The 15267-nt window shown below is 39.8% G+C and overlaps 1 protein-coding gene across 7 annotated transcripts in view; it reads left to right on the forward strand.

The window, feature by feature from the left end:
* The window catches only part of PRUNE2 (prune homolog 2 with BCH domain), a 117711-nt gene that overhangs the window by 57258 nt on the left and 45186 nt on the right, over positions 1 to 15267 (forward strand). For 3 of the 7 annotated variants that reach the window (XM_075136514.1, XM_075136513.1, XM_075136516.1), the window contains exon 1: positions 9272 to 10361. Coding sequence is in view for 4 of the 7 variants with exons in the window: in XM_075136510.1 (XP_074992611.1) it covers positions 96 to 927 (832 nt within the window). In the remaining 3 variants the exon portion in view is untranslated. Of the gene's footprint in view, positions 1 to 95; positions 928 to 9271; positions 10362 to 15267 lie in introns of those variants that run through there. The other 4 variants (XM_075136510.1, XM_075136509.1, XM_075136511.1 and 1 more) reach the window with 3 other exon arrangements.

Here is a 15267-nt window from a genome sequence, read left to right on the forward strand (position 1 = left end):
AGAGCTTTATCTCACTATACTGATTTAAAGAAATCATGGTGACTGAAATAGTAATTAAAAAACTAAAAGGAGTTTCTCTTTGTCTGCTTTTTTAGAAGCTGGGACTGAATCCCTACTTTGTAGGGAGATTAAGCCGATAAAGTCCTCTGAGAGCCCTGAACTGGAAAGTACAGAGACTGAGGAAGATGTGAGGATGCAGGTGCACCAAGATCCAGCTTCACTGGAGATGGATTACATCCTTGTTACTGAGGAAGAAAATATACCTTCAACGAAGGATACCCTTGAAAGAAATGAAAGTGATTTTGCATTTCAAGAAGCTCACGTAGCAGAACAAACGGAATCTCATGAAGGCTTTTCACCGAGCTCCTTGGATACCTTTCAGCCGATCTCCATTACAAATGAAAGGGAAGATCACTCTGTTTGTGGGACTGAATGGGACTCTGTTCACTTAGAAGAGAAAAGTTCTTCTGTTGTGCCTCAAAAACTGGATGATGAAAGGAGATCACAGGAAAGCTGTGGGCAAGATGAGGGCTGGATTATATTGGGCCAAAATGAAGTCAGTGACATATCACCTGAAGAAATTTCTGCCAAGTCAGAGATGCCAAAACCAGGGTCTGGACATTCTGGCGAAGAACCAGCAGCTGTTGTAGCACACGAATCGGTTCTTGACACTCAGGCAGAATTTCAAGCAGAAACTCCCCTTCAGAAATCTTTTGAATATGAGGGCTGTTCTCCTTCGGACAGGCTGGCTACAGAGGATGAGAGTTCAGGCATCACAGGAACGTATGTGTTGCAGGCGGTTGGTGGTGATGGTGCACGGGAAGCAAATTCTCAACAGAGACTCAGAAATAACGTAGCAACAGAACAAGAAATGAAGGAGGAAATGGTGCTTCTCAACAGTGAAAGGGAACTGAGTCAAAAATCAGGGTAAGGCAAAACCAACCTGTTTCCTTTCAAGAGTCTTCTGTTCACTTGTTATCGATGTTATTGAAGTGTATGATGTTATGAATAGATGGCAGGACTTTCAAGTCTGAAGTACTAATTATATTCACATGATTTAAGTATCGCTATATTCCTCCCTTTGTAAAAAGAGAGTCTTGGTTCTTGGTTGCTTGAGAGAGTCAAATTAGGATTGTTTTGCAATGCAGGAAGCTTGTAAGGCCACTTCCTGCAGAAATAAGTCCGTCTTCCTTCTATGAAGTCCCACGGACTTCATATTCTACCTTTAAATCTGAAACAGATGTGGCCAGGGAACTCAGGCCAAAGCCAGGTACTGATGGTATTGCCAGTCCAGATGCAATGCCAGTGATGAGATTATGGAGAGATCGAAGTGAAGTACTGTCTCTGCCTAATGCAAAACTGCTGGGAAGGAAGATAGGAGGGAGTCGAGGCCCAGGGTCAGAAAAAGGTGCTGCTTATAGGGGAAAGAAAAGGATGATGGAAAATTATGGTCTTTGTGGTTATTTCCAAGCTGTAGTCAGGTCAGAGCAGCATTTCTGTCTGTTCAGCCTGGACTGGCAGTTGAGGCAGTTCAAGTATATTCGCACCTGCCTTTGGGTGGAAGTGCAGCCTCTGTGCTGACAGCGTCACTACTGCCTGCTGTCCCTCTGCTCTGTCACCAGATGGAGAGGGAGATGACCCTCTTGACTGCGTTTACTGTAGTGTATTGGAGAGGGTGCTTCTGTGGTTGACTCCTCATCTTTTACAACCAGGAGGTTGTAACTGCTACAGCGGACTTCCAGGGTAGCCCCAGAGATCCAAGTGTGGAAGTCTGACCTCATTTCTCCTGGGCATCTGCGACTGACATGCTGCAGTTTTACAAAGAGGAACCTGGCATTGCGGTTATTCTTGTGAAATTCTTGTGAACAGTAAAAGAAACTTCCCAGTACAAATTAAACTAGGGGGTGTAACTTCTTTGTACTTGTTATTCCTTTCGAACTGCATTTCCACAAAAGAACATACGTGGTATGAAACGTGTGGAAACATATTGTTTGTGTGAAATGCAAGACTGATTTTTTTACTTTTTTCCAAGTTTCTCCCAACCAGTTGTCAGTTCAGTGTAGAATACACCTCACATTCACAACTTCTATTATCAGGTTTTAATTGGCTTGCAATTTATTTTAGACTTTATTTTTTGAAATTTTCACTAACAATTTTGCAATTTTAGCAGTAGACTTTTTTTTCCTTAGAGGTGGCATGCCTGTGTATGACAGTATAACCCTGATAACAGCATGTACAAATAATCTGTGATAGAAAAGCACAGCTTTTTGCTAACCCCCTCCCCACCCCAAACAGTTCACATTTTATTAAGATTTCAGGAATGAATAGTTCAATAGCTGTGATTTATCTTCCCCCAGACTTGTTAAAATACCTCCCCTCTAAACATTTTCACACATTTTTCAAGGAGTGTATCATTACCACAAGATCAGACACTATTATAGCTGAGCTCTTTTTAATATACAGCAAGTGCTGGCTTCATCCTAAGCAAAAACCGCAGTCTCAGAAACTCTGAAATATAATGGTGTTACTTGCAGGCTTAAACTTAAGCACCTATATAGGACTTCAGGTTTTCTTGACAGACAAGATTCTGAGTAGTATATAGAGCATACTTTGCCCTCACACACTGCCCCTGGCTGAAATCGCTTCAGTCTAACTAGACAAACAGAACTGCGGAGAATATGAGATGAGGGGGGCTCTGTTTCTGTAGGGCAGTGACAACTTTTATTAATGCAGGTTAGCATTTACTGCCCTCAAGAAAAAGGCAAATCTTCAGAAGGGTTAGCAGAAGATGAGCACTCCCCAGTTCTGGATGGTCTGAAGTAAACCAAATGTGTGCTTGACCTTGAAACTATCAAAAGTAGAGCTGGCTGGCACAACATTTCTGTTGCACCCAATCCTCCAAGCTTCCAACTTCCATTCCAGAAGGAAAATTAGAAATTTTGAAATTTTCTGCAAAAGAGAAATCTGGAAGAAGCAAACCAAGCAAAATCCCCAAGAAGCTGTTTTGAATTCACATTAGAGTGTGGAAGGGCGGCTTGGGATTTGCGGATCTAGGCAAAATAGACGTCCTTTGACTTTGAGGTGGTTTGCTTGTTAGGATTAGTCCACACCCTGGAAGTCATCTTCCTCCATTACCTCTGCAGGGTTTCACTGGGAGTTCCTCAAAACCAACTAATTTCAATGAATAAAGCTGGTTTTTGACAAACTAGTAATTTCTAGTGAGAATCTTTAAATCAGAAAATGCTTACCACCTCTACTCACAATAAACGGTGGATGGAAAAAAGGAAGGGTTGTTTAGAGGAACTGGCTGGTTGCAGGCTTGCAAATCTGATATGAACAAATCAGCTGTCAACTCCTAAGTCTCCCATAAAGCATTTTAAATTAAAAGCAGCCAGATTAAGTCACACTGATTAATTAAATGCAGGCAGCATCCCAGGGTTTGACTTGCCATGCTTACATGCCCATGATGTTCTTAGAGAGGAAGACAAAACAGGTCTAGGTATCTGATTTTAAATGATTTTTATAAATTAGCCCAGTGGAGTTGAGATAACTTTGAAGCAGTAAGATTCTTTGTTAGACACCTCAGGAAAAGAATCTGATTTTTGAACTTACACTGGCACTAGAAAAATCATTCCTATTGCCATGGATTTATAGGGGTTTTTAACATCTTATTGCTATGAATTGTTAGATCCACTTTGAGAAGAACTCTGCTGTTCTTTAGGAATTTCTGTAAGTCTCCAAAGTAAAAACTTGAATCTTGTAACAATAGCAGTTTACATTGGTGTTTCAGATGTAGTACACTCATTATTTTTAGAGCTTAGTATATTCTCTTAGACTGATTCCCACATTAAAGTCCAAAATTGGACCATGTTAATGTAAGAGTGTTTTCAGTGAAAACTTAAATGCATGATGGAATATGGTGTATCCTGCAAGGAAAGGATACAGTAGTTCTTGGTATAGAATATATATATGGTCACCATAGCTTCCACTATAGGTTTTTTTCTTATGAGACTCAGAAGTTAATACTTGTTTAATATCAAATGCCTTTTCAGTGGATAGCAGTGGCTATTTCTGTCCTTAACACTAGTGATGCTGAAGCCCAGAGAAGTAAAGAAAAGCAAGGACGTTATTCAGCATCCGCATTAACAATTATTTATGGAAGCATGGAACCAGTAAAATCTACTTTCCTTTGGGTTTCTGTTTTGTTGTTAGACTTTTTGATGACAAGGTGTGAAATATAACGGAAGTTTTTTCCACCATTAATGTTATTTAAAATATTGCTCTTGTGTGAGGTTTTCATATCTAATAGAGATTGCTTTTACAGTGCTATTTTCCCCTCAGTTTCCCCTGTGCTTGGTAGCTGATGTTCAATAAACTTGTAATTAGCTTATGTCTTTGGTCAGTTAAATAACGACTTCGGACTTGTTAGGGGATAGCAGAGACACATGCAGATATCCGTACGCGTACCCACAGCATGATCACAGAGGTCTGGATTCCTTTGAAACCAAAGCGACACACAAAAAATACTATGGTAGAGAGGATAAAACACATAGGGGAATAATTATTTCTAGGCTATATGTTAATTTCATTAAACTTCTTACATAAACAGCTGAAGAAACAGCAACTGACATGGTAAAAGTGTGTAATTAGAAAAGCTTTGCAATGCCTTGTGTTGACAGTTTTATAAACACAAGTTCCTTCTTAAAATATATTTCAGTGTGCAGCTTGTAAGTCTGAAATTAACTGTCCTTCTTGGCCAACGAAGTTTAAACCCATGTGATGCAGCAGAACTGCCAGCCTATGGGAGGTTAGCACAGAAACACTGGTGTCATCACATAAGAGAAGAAACTAAGGCTTTTTCTCTTGTTCTTACTGCAGTAGAGTTTCTGGAAGGCCTGACGGTGCTAGTCATCAGGCTCTGAGTCTGCCAAAGATTTACATCTTTGAAGTCGTCTTTGGTAGAACTGAACTGAGTATCAGTCTAAGTAACTGATACTCAGCTCTCAGCAGTGTCCTTCTGCCTGCATTCTTGTACTTCTGAAAGGCCATAATTTTGACTCAGGAAAGTTTCTTGGATGCTTCACTAAATGTGACTCTTGCCTTGACTGAATAGTCTATTTCCTAGCTTATGCTTAATTAAGCCTGCTTGGTAGCAGAAAATTAAGCAACCTTAATCTGAAGGTCCGTCTGGATAGCTGTGTCCTGAGCACGGATTACATTCTCTGCTCATTTTTTTTGTTTTGTCAAATAACTTTGCTTTATGCAATTAAGTTTGCATTCTGGACCTGTAACGCCCGTCTCTGTGATAATGCTTTTAGAAGTGGCTCTTGAATCCGGAGCATTCTCTAGCGCAGCCTTTGCTTCCCGCAAGGGAGCTTTCCGTGTGGCCTGCTGGTTGTTGTTTCATATACAATGAAACATATATGTTTCATTGGCAGGGTATAGAAATTAGGTTCCTTATTTTCAGGTATGTACTTCACCTTCATATATTTATGTATGGCACAAACACAGTAGAGAATAAAGAAGAATAAAGAAATTCATCGTTTGTACTCAGATGATGGGGATATCCCCACTAATGGACAATTGAATTGGTAGTCCAAAGTTTATGGAGTTTACTCAGTAACTGCCTTCTAAGCCCCTTTCTGAATCTACAATTTATTCACATGTCCCTGTTTAGAAAAAACTGAAGTTAATGCTTGCATACTGTGCTGAAGTATGTTCCTTTAGTAGTGCAATAAGGGTCAGTAAAGGATGCAGTTTGCATCATTTTCTGCTCTCATCCAGAAAGTGTCTGTCACTTTGTCTAAGAAAATTGACTGCTTTGTAGAAGAGGGAATTAAAATTTTGAAACAGAAAGCATAAACAAAAATGAGAATGAAAAAGTGGATTAAAATCTTGATGTCTGCTGGTCACTGTCCCCTTCATCCCAACGTCAAGCATAATAACGCTCCAGGCTGTTCAGGTGGGTTTCAAGAAAGTCTGTTCTTTCTCTCCTGACTTCTATCCTGTCTTGTTTTTCTTCTGCAAGAAAAAGCAGCAGCAGGAAGAGAAGAAAAGTATGAGGATGCTTGCTAGCATTAACACACTGAATAAAAGATGTAAACCTGTCTCAGTAATATACAAACACCAGAAATAATAAACCCTAGAGGTTTCTTTGGCCTCATAAAAAAGTACAAGAAGATTTGATAGCATGTTATTAATGTCAGTCTTTCCAGAAAGAAAATCGCTTTTTATACAGCTTGCCATATGTGAGCAGCCAAGAGTGACTACGTTTAAAAAGAAAGAATTCGTGGAGCACTGTGTGAATGTTGGGTAGGCAGGATAACATACTTCACGGCTACTGCTGCTGTGGCTGGAGGTGTGGCAGCCGTAAAATTTATGAAGACTGGAGGTCTCTTTCTTCCTGCTAGAAGCTGTCCTACCTTACAGAGCTGTATGAAGCTCGGTGGTGACACAGTGGTTGGGAGGCAGAGGGAGAGCACTGCAGATGACTATGCTAGCTTTTACCTGCCAGCACACCCCTCAGGGTGTGTCAGTCGTTGTGTATACCAGATAATTCTTGCTCTTACCTTTGCTGTAGGGAAGGATTATCCTTTTCCCTAGTAGAAAGAGTTAGAAAGAGCTGAGAGAAATACTACATGAAGTGATGTATTGACCTGAGGAATAAGTAGTAGTGAGAGCAGTAGAGTTAAGGACACTGATGTTTGGAAAGTTTGGGGGAGAGCTTGGAAAACTGACGGCAAAACTGAGCAGAAGAAAATTTCCTTTGAACAACTGCCAAGATTTATTTAACCCACTAGAGTAAGGCTTCCACAAAAGAAAGCTTCGTTTCTCTTTCTGATAGCATGTTCTCAAAGAAGCAGGAATCAGTCTTTTCTGCTCACTTGTATAGTGACTTTTTGGAAAAGATAGTTCTTCCACTGCCTCTCTCCAAAATACCTCTCTGTGACCATTGCTGTACTGCTGGCTATTAAAATTGCCCAGTACTGTAAGCAATCCAGTAAATTTTTAATAGAGAAGCCTGTTTTCATCACATTGCCTGTGGTTGACAATGAATAAAAATAATTAAATATAATGAAAGAAAAATCTGTGACTATTTCGAGATTAATAAGAGTTCTGAGACTATGCTACTATCTCTGTGATTTAGCCAAAGGCACATCATATATCTCAAAGCCATTAATGGTTCAAGTCAAATATCAATGTCCAGTGAATACTGAACTGAAATACTGACAGAATGGAACCAGGGAAAAAACTCTCATTGACTCCAGTGGACCAAGGGTTTCACCCAGTATTTTCTCAAGAAGTCTGATCTATCCCCCCAAAGCTAGGAGAAGGCAACGAATTAGGGAGCCCAGATTTGCTTCCTGCTTTAATGAGCAAAGCAGGCTGCTACATATAGGAAGGCTAAAGGATTGAAAAATTATTGTAAGTTTAAGAGCCCACATTCTGCAAAGTAACCTTTATTTCCCTTTGGATGCCTCTGTTTCCTTTTTTTGTTGCATACCCATGGGGCTGTCATCTTTCACTCCTGTCAAGATTGTTTATTAATTGGCCAGATTTGCTGGAAAGCAATTCCAGGCACTCTGGGGACCAGGCATGCTGCTTCAGTGGTGCTTCCAGCTCCTGCTGAAATACAAGGTTATGGACTTGAAATGGGAATTGAACTCAGGTCTCCCACTTGGCAGCGCAAAGCGTGACAATTGACTAAACGCAAGAAGCATGCTTTAAAGGTTAAAAACAAACAAAGGAGGAAAGGAGCAACAGCTGAGAAGGTTGCTTGTAGGGGAGTCCATGTAAATGAAAGTTAATGCCTTGTAACAAAAGTAAAAAAGTTAATTGAAACTAAACAAAATGTTTAGATTAGCATGAGCAAGAACTCTTTAAGATTGCTGGCTCAGAACTTGACTTTCAATGTTCATCAGAGTTTAGGATGGGAAAGTATATAATTAATGTATTTTACATTATTATGTATCATACCATTATAATCATTATAGTAACATACATTATGTATTAGAAGCTTTATGTTATATATTAGCCTTTGTGAACATGTTGCTTCTGTGAAAATAGAAGAATCGCTGGGACAAATACAGAGCAGGGAACTTTCCAACAACATAAATATAAATTCATTAAAACATTTTAAAAAAAATTTTATAGTAATCTATTTCAATGTCAGTGAATCTCACTGCTAACCTTTTTTATTGATGGAAGTAACAACATATGCTGTTCATGCATGGGCTTTAGTAACACACTTTCTTTCCCTCTACTTGTCATGCCTATAAAGTCATGACAACCATTTTTTTTGTTTTCAGTTTTGGGTTGATACAGTATTTTCCATCACCATCTGGAGGTTGAAAATTAATTAAAACTAAAAACCCAGTTTTCCATTGCAGAGCCAGCTGTTAAACAATAGCAGCAGCCAATATGGTGATAATCCCATTTTTGTCAAAACAGCATTAATATTTACATGCCAAATACAAAGTACTTTATAAAAACCTTTTAACAAGAAGAGAACAATACTTCAGAGACTGAAAAACAATTTTAAAAGGAAAAAAGACCCTACTTAGTATTATTCACTTGCGGTCCTGAAATTTTACTTAAATTGTGAAATTGGGCTGATAGAGCCACTTTCTTAAAGCAAGAAGACCTGGACTATGTTAGTACAGTTTAGCGGTCTCATGAAAAACTCCCCCACTATTCAAAACCCCATGTTTTTTTAAGCTAATTCACTATATAGTTTATTCCAATCAATGTGATCAATGACATTTGATTTCAGCCTAAAGCATTAATGAGCGTTGAAACTTAACCCTGTTGACGCAGACCAGACTTTGACATTGAGCCCCAGTGGGCTTAGTGGGTCCCAGCAGAGCGTCCTAAAATCTCAGAAACGTCGTGTGTCATTCTGAGCCTGGAGGATCAAAGCCATAGCTTCTGCCACATTACTAATTTCATAGTTTCATCGTAATCGTGCTACTAATGACTTCTATTGTACATAAATACTTTAGAGCTCTGTTTCCTGGATACAGCTTCTGGGTGTCTGGACTTTTGATTTCAAATGAATTAAAGATTGTCCAGTTGAAAAAGTGCTAAAAAATACCTCCATCATTGGAAATTTTATGTAGAGCTAGCTGACAGTAGCATCGAAGATCACATGTCTGCAGCAGTGTCCTCTTTAGAAATGTATTTTCATATTGGTGATGATTTGTAAATTTTTTTAAATGCTTGGTGTTGGTCTGTTGTTCTTTAAAATAGCAGCTGGGGACTGATCTCTCAGGAGATCTGCAGCAGATGATGAGAACTTTCTCTGTAGGATTACTAATACCATGAAGAACAAGATGGGAGCCACTGAATTTTTATTTACACTGTGCTTTAGGTGTGCATGGAGCTGTACTGACAAATGAAAATGGGGTTAGGCTTCTATTTGTTTTTGACTGCTTATGGCCTAGCAATTTGATGTGAAAGCATCTCCAGTTCTCATGTAACTCATCTTCAAGGAGGAGCTGCACAATGTGAAGGGAGAAACTGGCTGAAGGTTAGGCTGTTCTAGGGCCTGTTGCCTTCCTATTTTATCCCCACAGGTTTGCAAGGGAATAGTATTGAAAGCTGTTTTGCATTTGGAAAGAAACCTGGAGTTTCTAGGGACCCTACCCCCAACAGGCTTTTATAAAAGGAGACTTTGGGACTGCACTGCATGTCCTTCCTTCAAGCGTAGAAAGACAGACAGTCAAGAGCACTGGCCGTGAGCATTACTTCTTGGTGCTTGTACAGTTTGCATTTCCAGAATTCACCCTGCCTTCTGAACTGGTGGTTCTTTAGTTTTTTTTTTTTAATTTGCATCTGCATTCCCATAGCTGAATTGCAAATCGAACAAATTATGTAAAGCATGTTTGAATATGCATGTGCTCTATAACCATCGATGCAAACAGAAATGAGGGCTGAGACGGGTTGAATCCATAAGAACTTTGTCATGCAGTCTCTCATCACAAGCTTTCCTCGGGCTCTGAAATGAAACAGCGGGGAGCTTTTCACTACTGCCAGCTGACTCGCTGTATCAAAGTTTGCTGACGCTCCAACAAAGCTCCACAGGGAATGTAAAAAAAAAAAATAATTTTCACGGCTGAAGCACAGCTCTGCATTCATTTAAGCGCTCCTTTAACCAAAGCCCGGTAGCTGCTGGTTCGCACAGCCGGCTATCTGAAGGCAGGTGATCACCCTTATTTAGCAGTACCACTAGCCACGTGACAAGAAAATGGTGGAGGATCTGTATTCCTAGTAAACTGCTACAGAAAGAGGGATGCTGAAGTACAGCAGTAAAGCATCTTTATTATTTTCCCAGTAAAAAGGCCTCTTCAAGTCTTTAGAAGGTAAGCGTCTCTTCACTCCGAGAGACTGATAATGCAGAAGGTTTTCTGATTAACGGCTCTATTGTTGCAGTTACTTTAGACAGAAGAAGGGGAAATGTTTGTCAGCGTGATGCAAAGCACCCAGGACCTCATTACTGAAAACCAGGCAAACGTATTTTAATTCTGTTGCAGCTCTTTATGAGAGATGCTTACATCAGTTTAATGGGATGTCTTTTGTCTGAGCGCAGGCACGGTATTTGTAATTAGGAAACAAAACTTCACTGCACAGTCACCTAGATTATTTTCAGCTTGTTTGCCTAGCTCTGAGGATGCGGTAGGAAAAAAAGGAGCCAACGTTGGGCATTGTCAACGGATAACTTGCTTTTAAGACTGCTTAATTACTGCCATAGCAATTGTTTGTGATAGCTCTCATTGTAGACTACTTGACAATGGTATTGTTTTCAGTTTTTTTGCTATCAACTGAAGCATATGATTTTTGAGTTTTTTGCGATGTCCTCTTAAAATGTTGCAGTGAACAGAATATGTAATCTTGGAAGGTTAACCGATCAAGGATGCAGCGATAATCTCAGTGGTAAGAAGACTGAAAAATTACAGCAAAAGTTGGTTTGTACAGGCAGTATTTTTGTTTAAATTTAATTATAGGAGCTTGATTCAGCTCCATTCAGTTCTTTGCTTTTCTGTCTGTGATGAAGGAATGAAAATATTCTTCAGTTTTAAGTGTGGTAAGCAAACAAATGATAGTGATGTACAGGAGGCACTGAAAATGTATAGAATGTCTATATATTAGCTACTTAGAGCAACACTGAAAGGAAATGTATGCAGGCTTTATAGGCGTATTTAGCCAGAATCGTTCTAAGCAAGTGGGGGGCAGGCAGAGATGTCATTTCTGGACTTATCTTTATTAATACTCTGGGGAAGCAGAGCTGTGTTGAGAAAGGGGGGATGCACACATCTCTAGCAGCACTGTCAGGAGGCATTAAGGCAACTGTGAGGGGGGAACAACACACACCAGTCCTTACTCTGCCAAAACACTTTTTTCCCAGGGCTGCTGTGTTCTTCTCACTACTCTCACCCATGCCCTCCACTGCTATCTCTTGTGGGGCAGGAGAGTACAAAGGTCTAAAATAGCACTTTTATTCCTTTCTTTGATGAGTCTGGCTGTTACTGGGCCCTGCATAAATCTGGACAATATTATAGAAAATTCGTGTAGTTAGAGACAAGTCCAGCTTTTGCATAAGTTCACTACTTTAAAAACTTAGATCCTACAAGCAGCCTATTGTGGTTTTGTGGCAGTATTCAGCAGTAACAGGAGAGCAATGTTATTTAACAGCTTGTAATCTATCTGTAGAAAAAGGCAGAGGAAAAAAAAATCAATCTTTGAGCCATAGTCTTTGGTCAGGCAAAAGATGCAGCTCTCAAACTTACCAAGAAATAATGTATAGGTGAGAATATGATTTTTTCAGCACCTGTGAATATTGATAAAGCTGTTTTTAACACTGTAGTGTCCTCAGGACTGGAGACGCTTCCTATCAGGCCCTGTACAAATATCCAGAAAAATACGGTGCCACCGCAACAACAAATGAGGCCAAGGCAGAGAGGAGGATGAGAGTGAGAGACCAGTTGCTTGACAGATTTCTTAGTTTATCTACTTGTTTTTGCTTTGAACACTGAAGGAAATGGCTTAGCTGTTATGGGATTTTATGAATTAACTTGTTCAGATATTTCTAATTAGTTCTTAGCATGTCCTGTAGATTGCAGTCTTTTCTAGCCATTGCAGTTGTGAAAAATTGACACCAGCAGATCAGACTTCCTTATCTCAGGCTACCAGAGAAAAGCTGGCTGTGCTCTACAAGAACAAGATCACTCTCTTTAGCAGAAAACACGGGCAGCAAACAGCTGTCTGATGGACAGCAGCCCAGCAGGATAGACTTTTGCCTGCTTGTTTAAAGCAGTAGAGCATATAGCTAACCTTGGCCTTGTATTTCCCAAGCTATAATGTGTGAGGAGTGCCATGGGGGGAAGGAGGAGCCCTGTTTTCTCACCTCGTTCTTGAACGTTACTTCTTCAGTCTAGCATCTCCTGTCGCTCTGGGTCTTTCACAGCATTTTGGCTATGTCTGACATTCTCCTCTCTCCCACACTTAGGTTGGTTTTTATCTTCCTACTGCTTGTGTGGCCAGTGACAGTGTGACAGAGTTCTGCTTCTGAAGATAACTGGTGGCTTTCTGTGTCTCCTATCTCCCTTTGCACATGCCTTTTTGGACCTGCCTGCTGCAGGGTCTGACAATCTTTACCACTCTGAACACCTCCTGCCAGTGCAAGCAGGCTGCAGGACTGCCTTGTTCGATGCTTCAGTTCTGTTGCTCTACTGCTTCAGTAGAGCTTATGTGCCTTGATTAGGTGTCTCCTCTGGGTCATGGTTGGGCTTTTCCTGCATTTTTCCCAAGTTGCAAATCACCCAATGTGGATGGGAACTTTTCAGTTACCAATTTACACCCATTAGGGTATTTCCATTTTAATCTGCCGGTTAAAATTCCTGCTCCACATTCTGCATTGTCACTTACATTCCCTTGCTATCTATTACGTCTCTGACAACTGCAGCTTTAAGAAAGACTGAAGTTCAACATCAACGTCTTTTTAGAGCCTTTTCTTTAGCTCAGTCATAGCCAAGATAGGGAAAACATAGCTGTTTTAGTTATTTGTAGGTTTTGGTGCAGTAGGTAAGATATGAATCTAAATTATAATAACATTGAACATCGTAAGTTGTGAAATCATAGTTACATTAACATGGAAAAGATGGAAAGATGGAAATTTGGCAGCACAGTGACACAGAAGTGAGAAGAAAAGAGAAAATGAATAAATTCACAAGATTTAAGGTATTGAAGGAATAGAGGTTGTTTGGGAAGAATAAGGAATGAAGTCATAAATAGGACCAGAAAAAAAGCATTATGAGAGGAGGAAAAGATAGAAGTCATACAGTATAAAAAAAAAGTTGCCATGTATCTTTTCCTGTCTATCAGCATTTTATAAATTGTGCAACGGCTGAACTTGAAATCAAAGGAGTGCTAGAAAAATTCTAATGCTTTAATGAACAGATTGATAAAAGTGCTACGAATCTGTACATCTTGATGTTGTGAGTTGTTATGATTAGCAGCTCTGAAAATCCTCTCTAAACACATTTTATCACGCGAGCAAGACAGATTTCAGCTGTTGTAAGATGCTTTGTTAAAAGGTTTGATTCCAGCTACTATAGTATGGTAACATCATCATTGTCCATGTCAGCATTCATACACACAGAGAAACGAATCCATTAAGCAATGCAAAAAGTTGATAGTATTACAGAAAAGCCAAGTAGAAAACAGGAAATAGCTACTGAAGTTCAGAAGCTAGCTCAGTTGCAGAACTAGTGGTTATTACTAATGGTTAAGAGCAGTCTGAGGCATTTTAGCTTGTCTTCATTTGGAAGCAAATGTGCTTGATAAGGTGTAGACTGTAATAATAGTTGGAGGGGAGTTCTTACAACTCCACTGGAGAATCTCAGTAAGGCGTAAAATGTAAAACTTCCTAAAGATTTTCTGCTTCTGATCCTGCAACATCTACCTCGTTAACTACTCTCAAAGCATTAGCATACTTCCTGAAAGTGCAGATGGCTGCACTGGGTATAAGGTGCACGCTGCTTTTTCAAGTGCTGTTCGTGTGCCAATTGCATCATTTGGAGCCACGGGTATTCTGATGAATGGTCTTGACAGCACAGTATGGCAGGAAAATTGTCACTGTGAACCGCACATGCTGGAAAGAAAACTGGTCTTAAAGTGAGGAAAACTAAAACTGTGTTTTCTCAAGGAATAATTAATTGCTCGATGAAAGTGGAAGGTGGGAATCAGGTCCCAGATCTGTGATTAGGCCTGACATTTTAATAACTTTTTAGAAAAACAATTTTCAAACAAAATGTATTTTCAGGTTATACTTAAGGATCTTTTCCATCAGATTGATTTAACTCGTTTTCTCTGCTGGAATTACCTTGTTACAGTGCATTTGTAGTGTTTGTTCAATAGTGGTTGTTGATTAACAGATCGTCTAGATGTTATTTGTAGAATATTAACAACATTTATTAAGAGCAGAGACATCAGATAAGTTTAAACAAGCCTTCTAAATGCTACTACTGCTCTGAACCTGCATAGCTCCTTGCCAGACCTTGTGATCTTCCAACATAGATGGAGGAGCAGCCATCACACAGGCTCCTCAACTTGGTGTTGTTAATTCTGGTAATTTTCCACTGGCTCAGTAAAGATTAAGCAGCTTTGAGGTAGGCACGTAACAGAGGGCAAGGCCATGTGGTGGTATGTGAATGCAATGCCAAAGCAGAGCAATAGATGTCAAGTGGCATGTTATTTCTACCTTAGAATTTGTAACTATCTACCTGCTTTTGCACACAATATGTTGACTTAAGAGAATATTATTAAAATGGTAATATTAGGAAATGCCTAGCAGGTTCTACACTCCACTGTAAGAGGCATAGTTGGAGACAGCGCTATTTCATGGGTACAGTCAGATAACACTGCCCTAAAGAATTGTCTCCTGTCCGTTTCCGTGCCATGAAGTTGTTATCTGGTGTGGGGCAGGTCACTAGGAGTCAGCAGCTGCTTGAACCGCACATGTCCTTCTCCTCTGACCCCTGTTTTGTTCGTTTTCTGGATGCCAAAGTGAAGCTGCTGGGGTCTGACTATACCAGTCTTTTTCAGTGGCAGCTAATCATAAGGATCAGTAGTGGCATATAGAAGATGTTATAAAATGCTACATATTCAGAAAAAAAACCAAAGGTTATTAGGCATCACATCTCAGAAACTCACAATTAATGGACACTCTCAAAGTTAGTTTCTCTGTTTCTCTTCTGTAATAGTGAATAA

This window comes from Calonectris borealis, chromosome Z (genome assembly GCF_964195595.1).
Source record: "Calonectris borealis chromosome Z, bCalBor7.hap1.2, whole genome shotgun sequence".
Lineage (NCBI taxonomy): Eukaryota > Metazoa > Chordata > Aves > Procellariiformes > Procellariidae > Calonectris > Calonectris borealis.